This window comes from Nannospalax galili, unplaced genomic scaffold (genome assembly GCF_000622305.1).
Source record: "Nannospalax galili isolate Female #2095 unplaced genomic scaffold, S.galili_v1.0 scaffold1096, whole genome shotgun sequence".
NCBI lineage: Eukaryota > Metazoa > Chordata > Mammalia > Rodentia > Spalacidae > Nannospalax > Nannospalax galili.
This window is the reverse complement of record NW_008338289.1, coordinates 2,168,281-2,191,569: the sequence shown is the minus strand read 5'-3', so window position 1 is coordinate 2,191,569 and position 23,289 is coordinate 2,168,281. Positions and strand designations below refer to the sequence as shown.

Here is a 23,289-nt window from a genome sequence, read left to right as displayed (position 1 = left end):
CTGAAGACCTGAGAAAGCTCAAGGAGGCAAGGAAGGATGGTCTCTGGAGCCTATAGGGAGCTTGATCCTGCTGACACCCTTTTTTTAGACTCCTGGCCTCTAAACTGTGAAAGAATAAACTCTATACGCAAGCCACTTACTTTGTTGTAATTTATTGTGGCAGGACATCCTCCTGGCTCCTCACTTCCTCTCTCATCAGATGCTAGCTCTTGGCCCCTGGCCTGTGTAAGGAACTCAAGCAGGCATATGGGAAAGCCATAAGAAAATTCTGGAGCTGCAATCCACTGGGCTCTCAGGCAACAGATGCATTGACTGCTAGACATGTAAGTGAGGGAGTTCTTAGGTGACTCTCACCACAGCCTTCTGGCACCCCAGGCAATGGATTGCAATGGATGGATGGTGCAGGAGGCACAAACCGCTTCCACTGAGCACATCCAACATGGATTTAAGTACTGTTTCAAAGTAACCTGAGACACAGAAACAGATGGCCTGTATTCAGATACATACACATACATGCCTATGTCTACCCAGCTGAATCAAATGTAGAGCTTTGTATTCAAAACAGTCACCTATGCCAACAAACTGTCTACAAACTCCCTCTACTAGCATTTACAAAGGATCACCATGTCTGGAGCTGTACTCTTGATTGATCAGTCATGAAGCAGCTTCCTTAACTAACAATGCCTAATAAGCAGGAGTTCCTCAGTTGAGAAGTATTTGAGTGTGCTTATCAGGCAAAGAACCTCACATATATAAGCTAACTTGATGAAGTTTGGATATAATTGACATTTAAAAAAAAAAACAGAATTCTCAATGAGTGATGTTTTTCAGGCAATTTCAGTTTATCTTTTCAAAATTGCCTATAATGACTGAAAAGACAACTTCCCTACAAGCCATTTAATAGATACTAATTTCTTTTCTCTATTTTTCTTTGTTTTGAGACAGGGTCTTCTTGTCCCAAGTTGGCCTCAAATTTGCTATATAGTCAAGGATAACCTTGAGCTTCTGATCTTCCTGCCTTCACTTCCCAAATGCTGGGATTACAGGCATGCATTACCAAACCTAGTTTATGCAGAGCTGGGGAATAAAACCCAGGACTAGGTGATAATAGGTGATACTCTATGACCTGAGCCATATCCCCAGTCCATGTATAATCATTTGCTTCAAAACAAATATACTCTACCCATGGGAAATAACTATACAAAAACTCCCACTAAGTTATATACATGAACTTATATAACTGTGGTTTTTGTTTTTATTTTTGTTGTTGTTTTGTTTGGTTGGTTTTTTGAGAAGGATCTCCCTGTAGCCCCAGCTGGCCTGGAATTCGCTTTGTAGAGATGGCCTTGATCTCACAGAGATCTGCCTGCCTCTGCCTCCTGAGTGCTGGAATCAAAGGCATGTGCGACCTCGCCTGGCTATATAACTGCCTTTGAGCAAACTGTTTTAAACACGCCTGCTTCTGCAGCAGAGAGGAAGAAAATGGAAATAAAAATGGCAGCTCACTTGTTAAGACTCAGCTGAAGTCACCATCCCACCCCTAGTGCTGAGAACTGACCCTAGGGCCTCATGCATGTTGGGCAAACACTCCACACTGAGCTATAATCCCAGCCCTCAGGTGAATTCTTAATCTGAAATCACATACATGTTACACAGCTTTACTCCAAAAACCAAAAATTCAAAATCTTTAAAAAAATGTTCTGAGATGGGATCTCACTCCACTGCCTGGGCAAGTTTTGAGCTTCTGGGCTCAAGAGACCTTCCTGTCTCAGCCTCTAAAATCTATGGGGCAACAGGCATGTGCCATCATGCCAAACTCAAAAGTGAAACACTCAATAAGCTTCAAATTGTGGAGCATTTCAGATTTTCAAATTTGAGATGCTTAACCAGGAAAAGTTGTATACTTGTGTGTGTGTGTGTGTGTGTGTGTGTGTGTGTGTGTGTGTGTTTGTCCAAAATCTGAAACACTTCTGAGACTTTGGATAAGGGGTACTCAACCAGTTACTATTAAGAGGTCATAGTCTCTGGGATTTGGTTCATGTTTTCAAGACAGAACCTGATTCTAAGATATGACTGAAAAGATATGATTCAAAACTGAATGGAAGCTGCTTAGGACACAGAACCAAGGTCATATTCTAGACATCTAGTAAGCCTGTGTGTGGAATGGGCTCCATCAGTTCAACAACCAAAAACTGGGCTTCTATTAAGTGCCTGTCTCATACCCTTGACACATGCTACAAGGTCAGGCATACACTCCACTTAGAGGAGAACAATTAGGAAAGAAGAGTGAAATATTACTGGTACTGAGTGCATGCGAGGAAGGTGTACAAAGCAAAAAGTAACAGCAAGAACACTTTGGGGAGCAATACAACCGCTCATCAAAATAGGTTTCATGTATGATCCAGCAAGTCAGCTCCTCAATTTCTTCTTGGATCTTCCAAGCTCTTTTAACCATAACTTACACTGATAAATCTTATCTTGGGAGTCAGTACAAACATTTACATGGGCTGGGCGTGGTCCCACACACCTCTGATCCCAGCTCATGGGAGACAGAAGCAGGTAAATGTCTGCGAGTTTGAGGCTAGCCTGGTCTACACAGCTAGTTCCACACCAGCCAAGGTTACATAGTGAAAGACCCTGTTTCAAAAACAAAAACCATTTACACATAGACCCATTTTTTTCATAAACTGAAAAATGGTTTAAAAACAGTATTTAAAATGAACACTAAAATTCGATTTCTTTTCATTTTCTAAGTGTGGGCATGATGCACTAAATGGCTGTTAGTGCTCACTAATGGATCTCAAACTGTACTTGGGAAAACACTGCAGGATTTAGGAACTCCCAGAGCTCAGGGAGCAATTCAGAGCAGGTTACTGTGACTGTCTGCCAACAGGATAAAGAAACGAGTAAGGTCCAGAAGTGAGAAGTGGCTAAATAAAATGCAATTTAAAGAGTGTGCAGACATTTTAATGAGTGAACCAGATAGATCTATGCAATCGACAAAGCCCTCAAAACCAAAGTTCACTACAAAAAGCAAATTACAGCACACCTTGGCAAACAAACACATTAAAAATAGAAGAAGCTCAAGAGTGGTAGGACCATAGGAGAAGGGTATTAGTAAGGAAGAAAAGAGGGAAATGGGGGCACCTTAAGAGGGAAAACCATGATGGAGGGGTGAGACAATGTGAGAGAGAAACAATGCCTAGTTAGTCACGAATACCAGAGGGAACCATATTACTCCTACAACCTACTGACAAATTATACATAGCAGATCAAGAAATATATGTCTAGGTAAGTTTTATCTGAGAACAACTGGTCTTTGCCTAAGATTTATCTACATGACACACAGTAATTAAAAATACCAGACTGGTGGAACTTACCTTCTTGGATGTTTAACAGACATACTTTGAGGTCTATAATAATTTGGTCAGAGGGACATAAAGGACATGTTTTGCTCCTTGCCCTCCTAGGTCGACTGGTTCCAGGGGACCATGAGCATCTCTTAAAATGTCATATAATGGTGGTGGGTCACCTGTCCTCTTGATCAAGGAGGCTGAGGAGACCCCACCAGATGGACTTGAACCAGTGTCCGGTCTACAAAGAGGAGGGATCATTCCTCCATGCTTTCAAGTGAAGCCAACCATGGTCGAGTAGGACCTTTGACTTATCTTCACATAGGCAGAACTGCTAAAAGAAAGGTTCCAGGGGCTCCTCCCAAGCCCATGTGACCCCTGAGGAACAGATCCTCAAATGACCTTAAGAGTAAAAATAAATTGGTTTATCTGGACCAACTGTGTGGCCTTAAACCCCCAAAAGGAAAGTATAACCAAAGATTAAAGGGGCCAATATAATTTCATAAGAGTCCATATGTACAGCTAAATGCTATATAACAAGCAACAATGCCAGACAGACAATACCTTCTTTTGAATTGTTGGCCAGGGTGGCCAAAGGGATTTCCACGTAGTAACCCAGCATAGAACAGGGAAATTGAACAGCAGACCCCAATCTTATCCAAAGGAATATTGACAACTGATTACCACTAGATGAGGAGCAGCTGACCCCCCCCCCAAAAACAAAGACCTCTAGTTAGGCTTACTAGATTCGCCAGAAGGGCAAGTAGTGGGGAATGGCTGGGGGTGCCGACAACACAGCAGACAGTAGCAGGGATGTTCAGAGTATAAGGGCTCTAGTGGAGGGAAGGAGGCTATGGGAGGGTGCTACCTGGGAAGTGGGTGTATAAAAAAAAATTCTTCAAAGCATAACAATTTGATCCTTAATAATTAGTAGATGTGAAAAACATTACCATTGAAATCACCTGATGACTTTATATCCATGCTCAGATGCCAAGGAGCTCAGAAAGTAACCTACTGTGAGTAGTAATAACGACTGACTAGTAATAATTAGATATATAGAGATTAAAAACACATGTGCATCTTAGAGTCAATTGTGTTAAAAATGAATTTTTCTGTATGAAACTGTGTATTTTAATAATGCAATGGATATCTTTTTCAAAGCTTAAAACCTCATTTAATTTTATGTCTTATAGGGTTTATACAGAGTACAATATTGTATAACTGTATTAATTCAACCATAGACCTAAAAATTTACAGCCAATTTTGAAAGAGAAGCATCTTAGCTCTGGAAATTGTTATTAAATATGTCAATGCTGTTGTTATGAAATGCCTCTTCTAATTATATGGTTCTTAAATAAATAATTTTAAAAAACCATGTACCACAGGTTATCTGGGTGCTGGTATTTATTAAAGATTATAATCATTTTGTTATTTGGTACCAGTGATTTCAAATAACTGATTATAATAAAAAGAGTAACTAACAGAAAAAAATGTAAATAAAAATGTATTGGTTTGGGGTATGAGGATGTTCAACAATGTAAAGCTAGAAGGCTAATCATTAAAATTCAGAATAATAGCTTTAGAGGTGGGGGAAAGACAACAAGAGAGAAGAGATGAAGGAGGAACATATACAACCCAACTTTATAATTTATTATCATCTTTACACAGTATCTGAGTGCCAGCACCAGTACTTGATGTATACCCAGAATCCCGCCATTTGGGAAGTGGAGACACAGAGTTGTCAGATAGCCTAGAATACAAATAAAGACCCTGTCTCTGAATACATATGAAATTTGGGCAAAGAATATGTAAGTGTGGCATTGTTGTTGAGTTACCTCAAGCAGTTGCTGAGCACAGGGTATGATATCTCACATTTGCTCAACATCCTAGTCCATGGGAAGGGTCCCTGAGCAAGCTGGTTTCAGTGCTGAGAACCTAAAGACCCTCCAGTATTTAACTTCTAGGTAAGGCAATATAGCCTGGGTGAGAAGGGAAGGGGTTCTTAGTAAGGGGCCAACCTGGCATAACTTCCACGAATCCAGTAAACATGAATAAAAATAGTAAATAGTTCAGTTAAACATCTTTACCAAATTTGTTGGTATATCTCTTATTATAATGGCCTTTACTTTTTAAATCACTTCAGTTAGGAGAAGTTAAAAAACTGAGAAAATAGAACCCCCATTACCTACTTCTTAGCTATAAGACCACAAAATACTTCATCTTGGCATCCAGTCTTTGGATTAGTTGGCTGCACTGCAGTGATCTTGGAACCTGAAAAAAAACTTTAAGGGACTCATGGGTGTGCAAGCAATCTTTAAAAAATATAGGTTCTATCCAGGTGTGGTGGCTCACACCTTTGATCCCAGCACTCAGGAGGGATCAGAGGCAGGCAGATCTCTGTGAGTTCCAGGCCAGCTGGGGCTACAGGAAGACCCTGTTCAAAAGCATCAAAAAGAAAAGAAAAGGAAAAAAAGTATAAGTTCTTTGAGCCTGGCACCTAGAGATCTTGATATAATATGTATGTATTGCTTTAAATCTGTGTCATTTGGGGTTTATATTTTCCCCATGAGTGCTCAAATGACTGTGATGTGCAGCTAGGCTAGGAGTGACTGTTCTGAATGTTCTGAACTGCCTTCCCTAACAATGAATTTCAAACCCCAAGATGGGGCATAGACAAGAGCTAGTCTGATGAACTGAGTTGATAATCCAGCATCCAAACTCAGGGAAGCAGGGACGCCAGCCAAGGGTGACCTCAGCTTCTACTAACTCAGTTAAGCCGGTGGAGTGTTTCATGCCCAAAATGCTTGGGACCACTGGAATTTCTGGTGTCAGAGCTTGTCAGATTTTAATATATTTTCATGAATTTTACTGGTTGAGCATGCCTAATCTGAAAATCTGATATCTAAAATGCTCCAAAAATTCCTCACCTGTTTGAGTCAGGCACTTAAAATGTTTCAAAGCGTGGGCTAGAGAGATGGTTCTGGGGTTAACAGCACCCTCTGCTCCTGCAGAGGACTCAGGTTTAGTTCCCAGCACCCATATGGTGGTTCACAACCATCTATAACTCTAGTTCTAGGGAATATGACACCCTCTTCAATCTTTCATGGGCACTGCATGCACATGGTTCACTTACATACATACAAGCTAACATACACATAAAATAAAAACAAATTAATCATTAAGAACATGGATCATTCCAGACTGTCATATTAGGGATGCCCAGATATACCCATGACACTTAGAGAAGAAGGAAGGAGGTAAGAAAGACCTCCTGAGACCCTGCCCATGCCCTGTACTTGTCCACAGCTCCTAAAACTCCAGTCCAAGCCAGCTTTGTTACCCAAATTCCATACACAAGCCAACCACCAAATCACACTTGACTATTTAATTTCAGTTAGCTAAAATCAGGTTCTGCCCATCAGTCCCATGGCCTCTTAGCAACATACTCTGTTCCAAAGGCCAAAATTTTCAAGTGTTTTGGAACTTGTATCTAATCCTTAAAAGATTTTAGGGCTACCTCTTCAGAGGGGGAATGTTAGAGTAGCCAAAAGCCCCATAAAAATAAATAAACGAAAGAAGAAAAAAAAGAAAAAGAAAAAAGTAATGGGGAGATATGGCAGGTGTTGGAGGGGAGGGAGTGGGCATTGATTTGATCAAAATACCTTATATGCATGTACAATATTCTCAATAAAGTTTTTTTTAAAGTTAAAAAAAAAAAGAAAACTCTACAGTTGGGTATGGGTGACTACTTACGAAGACTGTATCAAAAGAACACAGAGATACTTAAATATTTGACTGAAGGCCTAACCTGGTCATGTTCGAAGAAACTAGTATTCCCAGCTAAGAATACAGAACTATAGCCAAAAAAAGAGCTAGTTGTAATGATTGTCTTTAGGAACCAGGAGATATAACAGGGATGCTTTGCATGTTTCTGTGGGGGAAAGGCAGATGGAGCAGCACAACTACAGTTCCCCACCATTCAGACACAGTCATGACCTGCCTAGACCAGGCTGGGTTCCTCCAAAACCTCAGCTGCCATGCTTTGGGGGTGGAGCAGCAAAGGAGCAGTGTGGACACAGAGGGAAGAGGGGCGCTGGCCAGCAAAAGAAAAGCTTATCCAACAGGCCATCCGGGGTCTAGACCTCACCCTGGGTGATAGTGTGAGCTCTCTCTAAATCACAGCTCCCCCAACTACAACATAAGCAACAGCATCCATAAGCACCGCTGAGTTCAGGGCCACCCTGGGCTACAGAGTGAGTTTTCAAGGTCAGTCTAGGCAATTTAGTGAAGGCCATTTCAAAAATTTTTTTTAAAGTTGTTTTAAGTGGGGCAAGAGGCTTACCCAGCATGTTAGAAGTCCAGATTCAGTCTCCACTACTGTGAGGAGAACGAGAGGGGAAGAGAACCCATGAAAGTCTTAGCTTGATGTGATGGCTAATCCTGACCGCCAACATGAGACTGAGAGATGTCTAGGAGATGGTAATGCACTTTAGAGTGTACTGTGGGGTGTCTCTAGACAGGACTAAAAGGGGAAGACCCACACTGCATGTAGGTGGTACCATGGCACAGGCTAGGGGCTGGTGTCACGCCACCTCCAGTGAAGCCCGCGTGAGGTACTCTCCATAGGTCGAGGCTGAGAAAACTTCAAAGGAAGAATGCTTCCTGGAGAATGGCTGTGTTAAAAAAGCATGCTGTGTCCTTGGCTGTTTTGCTTTAGTTCCTGTCTTCACTGCTGTCTTTATTCCTGTTCTTTCCTCTTAGAGAGACTGCTTTGTACCTACTCAGGTCATTAGGCCCACCTGAAGAGAGACTAGATACGGATGATTTCCTGGGAACTCAGTTACCCAATATTAGACTTCCTCCAAATGCTCCTCTCTTGTTTAATTTCCTGGGAACTCAGTTACCTGATATTAGAGTTCCTCCAAATGCTCTTTTCTTATTTTAAACAATAAGTAAAGTAGCTAAGAATAAGCAACTTTGGAAAATTCTAGATAAGTTATATGGAGTTATTATAAAAAAGATGTTATTCCTATATGGAGTTATTATAACTTCACGGACCTAGTCATTGGCTTCGGCCACCGAAACCTCAGAAGTAAAATAAAATTGAGAAAACAGAACCATAAAATTACCAACCATGAAATTTATAAGTAGCTGATGTCGCCAAACCACTAAGGGAAAAGGACAAATAGTCTAAGCACCTGATTAATTAGATAAGAACACTCTACACTGTACTGTATTGCTTTGATTTTGAATTGTATTTCTAAGAAAATGATTAACCATGAAATCAACCTGATGCTTGCACAATCTTGTTCTGTAACTTGTATAAAATCTGATGCTCCACTTTAGAAAATTGCATTCAGATCATCAACCACTTCTTGTGTTGTGTCTGTCACTCGCTGAATCCTTGCCCACTCTCCGATTCCCTGTTCCCGTCAGACTGAGAGATCCAGTCTGGGTTGGTCCATCGCAGGCTGGGATGGAATAAAATGGAAGAGGCATTGCCTCTGCCTCCTGCCACCATGCCATGAGCTGCTCTGCCCTGTCCCACATTCAGCACAGGAAGGGCTGAGAGCTGAGAAGCATGAGCACAGGAACGCCTCCGCTCAGCTGCTTCTCTCAGTTTTGTCGGAGGGACAAAAAACTTGCTAACATGGTGTCTGGCAAAGCAGCAGCTCAGGACATGAGCCTTCTCACTGCTGTGGTCATTGCTGCCCTCCTGTCTCCATGCACAGCTGCACTGGCTGCTCTTCTTTCTGTCTTCCTACACATCTTCCAAATGCTTTGTTTTCCTATCATTTTTGAAACCTCAAAATTTTTTTTATTTTTTACTTTTGGTCCTTTTGAGACAGGGTCTCTGTGTAGCCCCAGCTGTCCTGAAACTCACTAAGTAGACCAGGCTGGCCTTGAACTCACAGAGATCTGCCTGCCTCTGCCTCCCGAGTGCTGGTATTAAAGGCATGTGCCACCATGCCCCGCTCAGTATTTATGCTAAAAAAAAATGAGGTTTAGGGCCTGGCGTGGTGGGGCACGCCTTTAATCCCGGCACTTGGGAGGCAGAGGCAGGCATTTCTCTATGAGGTCAAGGCCACCCTGGTCTACATAGCAAGTTCCAGGCCAGCTAGGGCTAGGGAGACCCTGTCTCAAAATGATTGGAAAAAAAAAGCATAAATCCTGTACCCATCAATGAGTACTTCAATACTTACTGATTACTCTCTCCCCATCCCTCCCTTTTTAAGGTGGAGGGACTTCCAGTGCTAGAGATTGAACCCAGGGTCTTACACATGCCAGGCAAGCTACATGCCCAGCCTCTCCCTTCCTTTCTTCTAAAGCTAGCACAATTTGTTCTCACAGTTTTAATTTCAATGGTAGAAAATAACACATCATGTCTAGATGTTTGTTTCCCCAAAGGTCCATGTTTTGAAGGTTTGTTGTATGTGGGAAGAGGGTGGGACCTTTAAGTAGTAAGGGTATATACTCAAAGAGAACAGGAAAAACCCAGCCTGTTCTCTCTCTCTCTTTCTCTCTCTCTCTCTCCCCCCTGTCTCCCCCCTGCCCTCAAGCCATGCTATACCATATATTTCTACCATGATGTGTTATCTTATTTCAGGCCCAAAGCAATGGCGTTTGTAGGAACGACTTTTACATATGGTCAAATCTGAACTACTGACTGTTACTTAACCTTGCACCAAAAAGCTACTGTTTATAAAGAGGAGCCATGTGTTCCTCTTGTGACCTGGGCACCCTGACTTCAATCCCTGAGGATCCCCCACCTCACCCTCTACCTAAGACAGTGAATGAATGTGCTTGTTCAACATATCAAAGAAGTGGACACAGCAAGCTGTTCTCATTGAAAACAATGAGGATTGAGACGTCTGCTTGTGTGTGAGAGCTATTTTTGACCTAGAAATAAAAGGGTAAGATTCTCTGATAAGGGTGGATCCTAGCTTCTACTTCCCCAAACTGTTGCTAGAAAGACTGCTTCAATAAAAGTATGAGCAAAGCTTAGCACAGTTCTGTGAGAAATCTGAAAGAACAGGTGGTTCAGGCCCACTTTTTGTCTTAAAACTAAAAGCTGAGTCAGGCTGTTTCTTTATTCAGATATAATTACCGTGTGGCTCAGTAACGCTGCAGGGGTTACTTGATCAATGACTGAAATCTCTAAAACTGGGAGCCAAAGAAAACCTTTTCTCTTTCCAACTTGATTGCTTCAGGTCCTTGTCATATTGTAATAGAAAAGAGACTAGCACGAAGCTATATCTCCATGATCATTAGGAAATGGGATTACTGGTACTGAAGGAAGAGCCCTCATAAGAGTGACTAAGTGCCTCCCCAAAAAAGTGTTGCAGTGTCTCCTGCTGCCATGTGAACACATACAAGAAGGCATCACCTATGAATCCAGAAGCAAGCTCTCACCAGACCTCTCATCTGTAGTTGTTGTCATCATGGACAGCCTCCAGGTCTCAGAGAAGTAAGCTACCCAGCCTGTGATCTTTTTTCAAAGCATCCCAAATGGAACAAGTCAGAGCACCCCCCTCCCCCCCCAAAAAAACCAGGGGCATGACCACTGCCCTGCTGTGGCTTGCTCTTGCCCTTCTCCCACTCTTCATGCCAGGCCACTGTGCACAGAAGCACTACTGGTACAACTAGCTGCAATGACACTAGCTAACAGTCTGTAACACTCTACTCCACATCAAGCATTCCGAATACTGTCTTACTGAATCGTCACATGGTTTCCATTTGACAGCTGAGAAGACAGGTCCAGAGAACTGAAATGCCTTGCCTAGACTCACATAGCTAACAAAGCTCTGCACCTGATCTGCCAGACCCAGAAGCTCTATGTCTTCCATCAGACCAAAGCATAATCCTCCTGGAGAGAAAGGATGAGGAACTCAGCTTTGCTCCCCAGACTCAAAGAACTTTGTATCACATCAGATACATACAGATTAGAGACATATGCACCAACATCTAAGTGTTATTAGCAAAAACAATGAGTCTTTCTATAAGAAACAGTATATTTTAAAATGAAATGGAAATCTTTTTTAAAGGTTAAAACATTCAATTTTATGTCTTATAGGGCTTATACTGAGTACAATACGGTATAACTGTAATAATTCATCTGTAAACCTAGAAATGTACAGCCAATTTTGAAAGAGATGAAAAAATAAAAATATATATATTAAAAAAAAGCTAAGAATTTTCCATGAAAACAAATTCTTGTTTTAAACAGATATTTGATGATGACTTGGATGTTCTGACCCTGTTAACTGTGGCTCTTCAGTTTTTGAAGTATTGACCTTAAATGTGTAAATGGTGACTTTCCAATCCCAGTGGATGCTCAAACAATTTTAAACATGTCCCCCCTTTAAAAAGGAAGCTTAGGAACTAGAGGGAAACATATTGCCTGCTGGATTCTGCCTGGTAAGTATTCTCTCATTTCATGTTATAGACAGATGGGTTGTTTTTAGTACTGGGGTGGTGCCAGGTGTGGCAGCACACGCCTTTAATCCCAGCACTTGGGAGGCAGAGGCAAGCCTAGTCTACATAGTGAGTTCCAGGACAGCTGGGGCTACAGGGAAACCCTGTCTCAAAAAAACCAAAAAAAAAAAAAAAAAGTCTTTAGTACTGGGGTGAAACCATGATGTTACATGTGCCAGGCAAGCTCTGTTATTCATTATTCAGCCACATCCCCAGCCCCTAAACATAATTCTAAGGATAGGTAATACTGAGCAAGGGGGTGCACACCTATAATTCTAGCACTTGGGAGGTGGGAGGTGAAGTCAGGATGACTGGCCAATTCAAGCTCAGCCTGAGCCCACGGGAGGGAGAGGAAGAGGGAGAGGCAGGGGAGGGAGGGAGGGAGAAAAGAGGAGGGAGAATGGTGGGGGACTGACTCAGGTCATGACACCTAGGCGCACGGGGTAGGGAAGTAGGCAGACAGATGCTCTTACAGTCTCCTTTATTTCCCTCACTTCCCCATAGGAAAAACTTGTTCTAGATGGTTCCAAGCCACAATCAGGCACTAAAGAAGCATTAGCTCAGATAATCCTGACCCCCTGGAGTCCATCTCAGCCCAGATCCCAGGAGGCAATTCCCTTGGTCCCTCCTGGATCTTATTCGGAGCATCCAACATACCACAGCTCATATTGAGCACCTGCTTCTTAACTGCCCATTGAGGGCCAGCGTGGGGTCCCAGGTAGAATTTCTGAAAATTCTACGCTTTGAGAATTTTGAAAATAAAGAGAAAATTCGGATGAAGGCAAACCGAAAGAGGCTTTTGAATGAAACCCAGAGGCTATTAAGAAACATTGGTTATGCACAATGCTAGCTGCTGCCTAGAAGATGAACTTGCTCCCCATAATCCTTTGACCACTGGACAACAGAATGTGCTCAGGATGCACAGCAGGGGGTTATCTCACTTGTCTTTATGGACATTTCTAGTCTATCTGCACATAATTCTGCCCCTTTTTTCAATTTGCACACACTTCATTCCTTCCTTCCCTCCCGAAGGATCAAGTCCAAGGCCTCATACATGCTATGCAAACCCTCTCCCACTGAGCTATGCCCTCAGCCCTACTTAGGCACCCTTCCTGTTGGTCTTTGTCTGTCTCATAAGTCTTATCCGGTCTCAGCTCTCCGCAGCCTACGCAGGTTCTCGCTCCCCTGCTTTCCTTGGAGCACTGATGCCTCAGAGCTACCTGAATCTCCTGCTCCTGACACGCAGCTACTGAGACACCAAATGAAGCCCTTTTACAGTTTGTGACTCTAAAAGAGTAAACAGTATTTCTTGATATGTGTTTTAGGAGATGCTGTCTGTGTACACACTATAATAACTGTGTGGGTCCTACTCCATAAATGGGGATTTAAACAGTAGAGAAAACAAAGTACTTCAGTAGAGCAACATTAAAATTGGAACAACTCCCAAAAGACGGAAGAGTGTGTGAATATGGGAAAGTGTCCGTAGAGGAAAGGTAATTCTAGGGGAACTATTAGAGATGAGGAAAGTCCTCATGGGAAAGGAGTGGGAAAAGAGGAGAATGGGGAGTTGCAAATGACCAAAGGATATTACGCACATGCGTGAAAATGACAAAATGAAACCCACTCTTTTCTACAATTAATAAATACACTTTTTCAAGAAACCCTGAACTATTAAACATACATTTTGCATTTCTTGTATTTATAAATTCTTAACTTTTATTTTTTGGTGTGTGTGTGTAAGGGTATATGCATATAGTGTGTATGTACATGTGAAAGTTACATGCCCAAAAGAGTGCAGAGGCCAGAGGAAGATGTTGGGTGCCCTACTCCAACACTTTTTCATTCTCCGAGATGGGGTCTCTCACTGAACCTGGAGCTAGGCTGGCAGCCAGTGAGCCCCAGCAATCCTCCTGTCTCCTCCCCACAGCCCTGGGGTTACAGGTGCATGTATACGCATACATCTTTTTTGTATGGATGGTGCGGATTTGAGTTCAGGTTCTCTCGCTTGTACAATGAGCACTCTTACCCCCTGAGTCATCTTGCCAGCCCCAGCTCTCACATTTTAAATCAGTTAGGGAAGAGGAGTCTGAGGCACTACCTATGAGTGATTTTAGGGTAGAATGCTGTGTGCCTGATCATAGTAAAACTAGGTCAACAACTGAGCTGCTAAATCTCCAGATACAACTCCTTTTCAATACAACAACCAATGCCCAGGGAGTGGAGCATGCAATGCACAGAGCAAAGCCAGTCAGGGTAAAAAATGGCCACGACTTTGATGCACCTTGGACTGGAAGACAATAATTACTGATATAATTTAATAAGAGCATTCAATCGCCTAATCCCCAGAGAAAGCAAGGAGGCTTAGGTATTTCAATGAGCAGGAAGCACTGTGCAATGTGTGCATTGAGGTTCTGGGGGTTGTTTTTTGTTGTTTGTTTTTATATTTTATATTTTTTATTTATTATTTTTATTTTATGTGTATGAGTGTATTGCCTACATGTAGGTAAGTACACCCATGTCATGCGATGTCCGAGGAGAACAGAAGAGGCTGTTGGACCCCCTAGAACTGGAGTTATGGACAACTGTTAGCTGCCGTGTGGGTGCTGGGGTTTGAACCCTGGTCTACTGCAAGTATAGTCAGTGTTCTTAGCCACTGAGCCATCACTCCAGCCCCTGATTGTTTGTTTTTAAGTCAGGATCCAACTATGTAGCCCTGGCTGGCCTGGAGCTCACTATGTAGACCAGTCTAATCTTAAACTCAGAGAGATCTTCCTGCTTTTGCCTTCAGGTGCTGAGATTAAAGGCATGCACCACCATACCTGGCCCAAGGTGTGTTTTTAAACTTAAAGCCAATGTTCTGAATCCCTACTTTGTTGATGGCATCTAGGAATCTCTGTCTTCTCCCCTGTGTAAGATATTTTTGCATAAAATATATTTCATATTTAATTTGCATTAATTTTCCTTTCTTTTTTTTCTTATCTTTTTGAGGTAGGGTCTCCATGTAGCCCCAGCTGGCCTGGAACGCACCATGAAGACCAAGGGCTGGCCTTGAACTCACAGAGATCCACCTGTGTCTGCCTCCCTAGTGCTGGGACTAAAGGCATGTGCCACCTCGCTAGGCTTAATTTTTCTTTTAAATTCTTCTGTTTTCTCCTTTTTGCAGTTTTGTATTCATATCCTCCATTCAAAAATCTTTTGGGGGCATTTGTCCTTCATTTTCTGAATTGGTGGCATTTTTTGGATCTTAGGTAGATTTTTTCTATATATGTTGCAATATTTTCCTTGGTTTGTAGGCTGTGTGTGAGGTATCGAAAGACACAAGTGTTATCCCCCTCTGAGATAAAAGCACCTGGCACTGCCTGGCGGAAGGGAAAGCAGGCCCAGAGCCCGCAGAAGGGTCATGCTGCCCTGCTTCTCAGTGCTCTCGCTACTGACATTGCAAAGTTTCACTGGCCCAGCTGGAAATAAAGGAATAGTTGGGGGATGCCCAAAGCTGGATCAGCACCTTTACTCCATACAATTACACACATCTATGCCTAGAATGTGACCAGGTGGAAACTGTCAATCAGAAGAGGGCAATGAGGGACAGTGGGCCTTGCCTTTTCATCCTGGTGTAACTTGTTGACGTTCTCAAGTTGGAAGCTGTGGCTGGACTGGATTCTGTCAAGCTGTTCTCGTTGCTTCTCAAGCTCACCCTGGAACTCATTCTTTTTCATCTCGACAGCACCTCGGTCCGCAGCTGCCTTGCGGACCCGGTCTTCCAAATCCACTATCTGCATCTACAAAAAAAACCCAGAGCTTGAGGACTCATGCCACCATCCCTAGACAATGCCAGCTCCCTCAATGAAGACAACACAGGACTAAAGCCTACACCCCACCAATAAATAGAGCAAGTGAAACGGTTGGTGATGGAAGAGTGCCAAAATGACACATCAAGGGGAGGGGGTACTTGCTAAATTACTTTAATTAGACACTTGCCAAGGGCAGGCCAGTGACTTAAGACATCAAAGGAGGTGATGAGCAGATGTAAGACTAAAATATGCAGAGCAGAGACAGGTAGGGTCAACATCATGCTACGGAGCAGGAGGTCCCAGAGGAGACCGAGTCTGTTACTGCTCAGCATGGCTTCTCTCAGAATTGGTCATGATATGTGGGAAACATAAGATTACTTCGGTCATTACTGACATCTTGACAAGTACTTCATATACCTATCATCCCAACACACCGCCCACACAACCTTGGTTTCTCCTGTTCACTGAAGGGCAGGAATGGCCCTGGCCCAGTCTATCTCTATTGGCTGTTTTCATAGCCCTCCTCAAATGCTCAACACAAAAGCAGAGTGAAGTTTGGACAACAATCTTAAACAGCTGCAGAGTAAGCAGCACTAGAATGGAGAGCTGGGCCCCAGGACCAGGATGTGTGTGGGGGGTGAGTGGGGGAGGGATGTGGGGGGGGAGTGGGGGAGGGAGTCACGTGGAACCCTAAACAACCATTAATGTGTTGCACAACTCAAGGCATTAGCTGACAATAAACAGCAACCCCATGGAACTGTCACAGCTACTTTCAACAGTTGATGACATCCATACGCACTAAATAACCAAGATACCTGGAGCTCCACGCTTCTGGAGCTGGCAATCCAGTAGTTGAAGCCCAACACAATGATGCAGGCCACCAGGGCAGCCAGGATGAGGGGTGGAGACTTCATGCTGCGCCGCCCATTCCCCAATCCCATCATCTCGAAACCGGGGTTGAGAATCTGCAGAATAAAACAAGTAAATAAGTTTCCACACTATGACTGCCATCCCCAAAGTAGACTGCAGCCAACAGAAAGGCAACCACAATGAAGCTCTGTCACGCATGCTCCTTGATCCACGAAGCCATCATGAAGAGTGCATGCCAGCCCTTAGAGTCACAGGTCTATGTCCCTGGGTAGTGAGGGAAGCGTGCGAGGCTTGCAGATCGGCTGCCCAGGGACCCAACCAAGGTGAGCTGGAGTCCTCAGTGAGGCACCATTTCTTCTGATTGCTCATCTGTCAACATGGTATAATTATAGCACTCACACCCCCTATATAGTCTGAGAAGTATTCACTTCTATAGACAGGAATAGCAAACAGTATTTTCACATCATTGTAGAAATACTGCATTTCTCAGGGTTTCCAGAGAGGACTTTACTTCATCTTTATAAAGGAGGGGTTTGCATCATTGCTTTTGGCTTTCTTTTTGTCTTCTGACAAAATTGCTAACGATGCCTTATTAAGCAGGAAGGCCCTGCTGGAGGTGAACGTGCACTGCCCCATGTCTGTCATGAGCAGTGTCACTGCTCTAGCAAGACCCAGGAAGCAGAGAGGACTCCTCCACCACAGGGGCAAGGGTGGGAGGTGTGTGGTCAGCCTAAAGATGGGGTGAGAGGGTGGGGACCATACTCGCTTTTAAGATTCTGAAGTAGAAACAAGACTTTCACTTTGGGCAAAATAAGAGCACTTTGTCCTTCAAACATTCACTTCTCTGTCTCTGGAGGTGCTGTTAGGACAACTGCACCATGATCGGCCTCAGGGATGTGTTACAAAAACACGGGCCTCAGGGAGAGCTGAAGTATACGAATGAACAGCTTAGAAGACAGGAACTACCACATTTGTTCAAGGGCTTCAAGTCAAAACCAGATCTGACTGATGTGGGCCCCTAGCACCGAGAACAAGAAAATTGACTTTTTTTTTGAGTGGCTTATTCAAGTGAGGGTCACTACACTGCAGTTGAGAGTCTGACAAAAGTGCATCTATGCCGGGTGTGGACAGCAATGGAGGAGGTGGGGAAGGGGAGGAAGAGGGGGAAAGATGGAGGGAGAGGAAATCAGGAAGCGGGAAGAGGAGATGGGAAGAGAAGTGAGAGGAAAAAGGATGGAGAGGGGAAAGAAGGAGAGAAGAGAAAAGGAAAAGGGAGGAAGAGGAGGGGAGGAAGACAAAATAGTAGAGGACTAGGGGAGGAGGAGGAGGAGGAGGAATGAGAGGAAAAACGGCCACACAGGACGCACTTGCAAGATGCATTTCTAACCCTAGGAGCACAGGTTATCTAACAGCAATTTTCAACCTACAGACTAAGGTACCATCAAAAGACATCTTCTGTATGTGCAGGTGTTCTTATGTATGCATGTGTGTGTAGAAGCCAGGGCTCAACCTAGAGTGCTGTTCCTCAGGAGCCATTCACCTTGCTATCTCTCATCAGTCTGGAGCTCACTGACTAGGCTAGACTGACTACCAGCAAGCTCCAGTCTGCCCATCTCGACCTCCCTAGTGCTGGGATTACAAGCACACATCACCACACTTGGCTTTTTAACATGGGTTCTGGGGACTGAACTCAGGTTTTCAGGCTTGCAAAGCAGGTTCATTACAGACTGAGTCATCTCCCCAGCCCTGCAAAGTCAGTTTCCTTTTCACAGTCAACTCCTAGTAAGGGAGCCTGATTGGTGAGTTAACAACCCAGCAGCCTCATCTGCAACAAAGCACCCAAAGTAACCCCAGGCAGATGCCAAAGTGCGCCCAAGTGCACCTTGTACTCATGCCTTCCGCTGCAGCTTGGGTCGTCAGGATGAATGAGGACAAGGTGGCTTCATTCTGTTGTCAGTGGAAGGCAGCAAGCACTGAATTTACTAAAGTAATACTCAGGGACACTAAACGTCTCCAAGATTATCCAGATCGGATGTTCTGTCCTATCAGATTTGGGCCACAAAAGGTTTTTGTTTTTCCCCCCTTATTTTAAAAAAAAAGTCATATATATATCACAAACTGGAAAGAGTACCCCCCACAGTAAACAGTAAATTCTGGGGCTGGAGAGATGGCTCAGCAGTTAAAGCACTGGATACTCTTGCAGAGGACTCAGGTTCAATTCCCAACGCCCACATGGCTGCTAACAATTGTCTGTAACCCCAGTTCTTGGGGATCTGATGCCCTCTTCTGACCTCCATGGGCATTAGATGACACAGGTGCACTTACACACATGCAAGCAATACATTCATACATAAATTAAAAAAAGAGTAACCTCCACCTCCCTTTTCCCCCTTCAAAATAAAAGGAGCATTGTTTTTTAATGTCTGGGTTCTTCTGTGCCAGTGGTCCTCAAACCTCAGGGATACCAGCTTACCTGGAGCACTTTACAAGGCCATTACCGGTCACACCTCTGTACTCCCAATTCAATGGGTTTAGCACAGGTCCCAGGTATTGGCATTTTAAAATCTCCTCAGGTAATTCTAACACCATTCTCTAGTTAGATGGCACTCTCCATGGTTCCTGATGAAGTGAGCATCAAACAAGATCTCATCCTTCACCTGTATTCAAACATTTTGTCTCCTTAACACATCTCACTGCCCTACTCCTAGATTTGCTCCATTTGTTTTTAAAGGGCTGAATGGACAGGATTTAAGACACCAATCTCCTACAGACAGGTAAAGTCTCCAAGCTTATTTTCAGCAATAAGTCATTAACGTCTCTCTCTTTTACATGTATAGTCTTTCATTCACAATTCTGAAATTCCAAAACCAAAGAGATGTTTAAAATTTTTTCCAGCAGTGACATCTGTCCTAAACATGCATCTGGTCTCATCAAATCACACAAGAAGCTATGTGCAAGCTTTATTCTTTCTTACTTTGAATATTCATACATCTCCCTGCAAAAAGATTCTTTAAAAATATTTTTGATCCAGGCGTGGTAAGGCACGCCTTCAATCCCAGCACTCCAGAGGCAGAGGGAGGCAGATCTCTGTGAGTTCTATGACAGCCTGGTCTACAAAGTGAGTTCCAGGCCAGCTAGGGCTATATAGTAAGACCCTGCCTCAAAATAAATAAATGAATAAATAAATAAATTTTTGACCTTGCAGGATGCAGAACAAGAAAACAAAGAGGGTGAGGTGATATAGATGCATAATTACATTTAAACTGTTCACCCAGAACTCAAGGTATAGCTCATAGAGCACTTGCCTGGTATACACAAGGTCCTGATTTCAAAACCTCTAGCACAGAAAAAGAAAGTTCATCCATTTGGAATTCTTTTTATGTTTAAATGTCTTTCTGTCCTTCCTTTCTGTGGTCACGTATGTGCCATGGTGCATGGGTGGAAGTCAGAGGACAATTCTGAGAGCTGGTACGTGTCTTCCACCTTGGTTTTTGAGGCATGGTCTCTCTTCTTGTCTCTGCCTCACTGTGTAGCTGGTTGGTGAGCTTCTGGTCAAGTCTCTGCCTCCCACCTCAGCATAAGAGTGTTGAGATTACAGATGCACACCACTGCTTCCAGCTTTTTATGTGGGTTCCCAGTGATAAAACTCAGGTCCTCAGGCTTGTACAGCAAGCACTTTACACCCATTGAGCCAACTTCTCTTTTTGACATAAGAATCAGAAATACAAAGAATACAATTGTGTGTGTGCATGTGCGTGTGTGTGCATGTGTGTGTGTGTGTGCATGCGCATGTGTGTGTGTGTTCTAGGATCTGGGAGGCTTAGGCAAGATTGTGAGTACAAGGCCATCCTGGGATACATAGCAAAAGATGTTCTAAAACAAAACAAAATAAAACACTGTAGTCTAAACCTAGCCCAGTAACTGTTATGCCTTTGTTTACCACAAGATTACTGATTTTTATTGCTTTGTATTTCCAAGTGAATTTTATAATTGGTTTAAAAAATTCTACAAAATAACGTCTAGAGACTTTGATTGGAATTGTAGTTGATGCATAGATTAATATAATTCATATATTTATAACACTGAGCCTAATAACTCTTGAAGATAATATAAAAAATACAACTCTGTGCGTGTGTGCGTGCATGTGCACACACATGTGAGTATATGTGCGCACATACTTGTGGAGACCAGAGTTTAATTTCAAATGTGATTTCCCAGGAGCCATCACCTGTTTTTCGAGACAGGGTCTCTTACTGAGACTCTGGGCTTGCAGATTTGGCTAAGCTGGCTGGCTAGTGAGTCTAAGAGATCTTCCCAGACCCAGACCCACCTTCCCAGCACTGAGATTATAAGCACACACCACATCTGGCGTTTTATATAGATACAGGTATCAAACTCAGGTCCTCATGTCTGCATAGCAACCAACTGAACCATCTCCCCAGCCCCAAAGAACACAACCTTTCCCCACCTCTAATAGGTTCCTACCACTAGTGAATAATTCCCCCTTTACCTAGTGCTTTGAATGGCTATCTGTATAATATATTTTACGTAGAATTCTCAGACCTTTTGTTATTCCAGCAGATATAAGCTTATGTCCTAGTGTATTGTAAGTTTCAGACTACAAAACAGACTCAATAGATACAGTTCTCATTTAAGTAGAACATACAGAATATTTAATATTGACCTACAATCCTGTAGCCAGACAATGAAGTTTACTGAGCAAGTCCCACTCACTAGCCAAGTGCTGTGCTACCACCAGGAAACTCAAGGACAGCCTTCACAGAAAAAACAAACAAAAGACTAGAATCAAATAGCCACACCCCAGCAGACTTCTCAGGAGCCAAAGAGCCCACTTGTGCCTAACAGACCCTTCACAGGGTTATGATGAGGATTAAAGGAGTTGAGACATGAGAAGATCTAGAGCTACCATTGTCCCCTAATGCCCCCACAGGCTCCCATTTTGAATGCTTGTTTCTTAGCAGGTGGCTGTATTTTGGGAGGTCCTGGAGCCTTTTGGAGGGAGGGGTGGGGTTGGGGAGCAAACTGATGCAGCACTGGAGGCAGGGTTCTGAAGGTTACATTTGCCCCTGGTTCCAGCCTCACTCTGCTTTCTGGTTCGCAGTGATGGGCAAGTCTCTACTGTATACTCCCACAGCCAAGCCTTCCTTCTCATGTGTTCTAGTCTGAGTCTCTGTTGCTCTGCTAAACTCCATGACCAAAAGTAGCTTGGGGAGAAAAGGGTTTATTTCCTCTTATGCTTCGAGATAGCAGTGCATCTCCGAAGGAAGTGGAGGGAGAAACTCAAGGCAGAAACTGAAGCAGAGACCATGGGGGAAAGCTGCTCACTGGCTTGCTTTCAGACTCACACTCAGCTACCTTTATTATACAGTCCAGGTTCACCTGCCATGGGATGGTACTGCCCATAAGGGCTGGGCCCTCCCAGATCAATTACCAATCAAGAAAATGCCCCACAGACACGGCCACAGGCCAACCCATGGAGATAATTCTTTAACTGAGGTTCCCTCTTCCCAAGTGTGTCAAGCTGACAACTGAAACTAACTATGACACCATGAAAGACTGAAATTCCTCTAAAACCATGAGCCAAAATAGACTTTCTGCCCATAAACTGTTTCCATCAAATAGTTTGGTTACTACACTGTTGAGAGCCTCTGTTATGCAAAGTGGAAGCCCCTTCACACTGGACAGCTCATACAGCTCAGGTTATGTGCTGCAGGCTCCTTTCATAGCGGGGTGTCTTCCTGGCATCTTTCCTGTCTCTCCTTTTGAAGTGTCCACCACGAATGCCATAACATAAACATGGCCTTTGGCTCTAACAGGTACCATGCCTTCCTGTAATTTCTCCAGGCAGACAACAGTCTAGCAGTGTGGCAGAAATCCACTTCTATATGTAAATACAATGCCTCACAAAGCATCTAACAGCCAAAGCTTTTACCACTACCCCCATGATATAAAATATCCTAGTCTTCTCTCAATATTCGGAGATGGAGCTAGCTAGGGCAGGAACTGAGACTTGGAATAAAGAAGCTGTAGACTGAGTTCTGTGTCTCCTGCCTGCAATCTAGCCTCCCCGGGGGGCAGCACTCCCTCGTTACCGACCTGCGGGACACCCTAGCTTTCGCCGTCTCCGTACTCTTCCCTGCGCAGTTCTGTGGCCAGGAACCTCGCATCCTGAGGAATAGTACACGGGTGGATTAGGGACGGGATTTCAGCTGAACAATGCTTCAGTAGCAGAGGAAGCTCCAGAGACATGGGGCCCTAGCCGCTGGGAAAGCCTGCAGGGCACTCGCCACTCCCAGAGACCCGGGACTCAAGCCGCAGGGAAAAGCCTGCGTGCCACCCACCGCCGCTCCCGGAGCCGCCGTGGCCAGAGATGCCTGTGGCCAGGCCTGCCAGTGACTAGCCAGGTATGGCGGGGACCCCAAGATCCAGGGGCCCAGAGCGACCCCAAGATATCCACGCACACCGCACCTGAGGCCCATAGAGACACGGAGAAGCCAACGGGACCAGACCAGCTTTCCTCCAGAGGCACGGCGGGGGAGTGCCATTCTGGGAAGTGCGCCCAGAGAGAGCGCACGCCCATACTACACTACAAAAGTAACTAACATGGAGGGAAAGGTAAGCAGCAGATCATTTCTAGATTCAGTCTTTTTTAAATTATTTATTTAATAACCATATAATTAGAAGCATTTCATTACAACAGCATTGTCATATTCAATAACAATCTCCAGAGCTAAGATGTGTCTCTTTCAAAAGTGGCTGTAAATTTTTGGATTTACAGT

At 43.8% G+C, this 23,289-nt stretch overlaps 1 protein-coding gene across 1 annotated transcript in view; it reads right to left on the bottom strand.

The window, feature by feature from the left end:
• Positions 1-23,289, bottom strand: part of Golm1 (golgi membrane protein 1) — a 77,231-nt gene that overhangs the window by 43,516 nt on the left and 10,426 nt on the right. The window contains exons 2-3 of the mRNA XM_008833105.3: positions 16,435-16,584; positions 15,428-15,607 (exon numbers count right to left, since the gene is read on the bottom strand). Of these exons, the coding sequence (XP_008831327.1) occupies positions 15,428-15,607; positions 16,435-16,563 (309 nt within the window). The 5' untranslated portion in view covers positions 16,564-16,584. The remainder of the gene's footprint in view (positions 1-15,427; positions 15,608-16,434; positions 16,585-23,289) is intronic.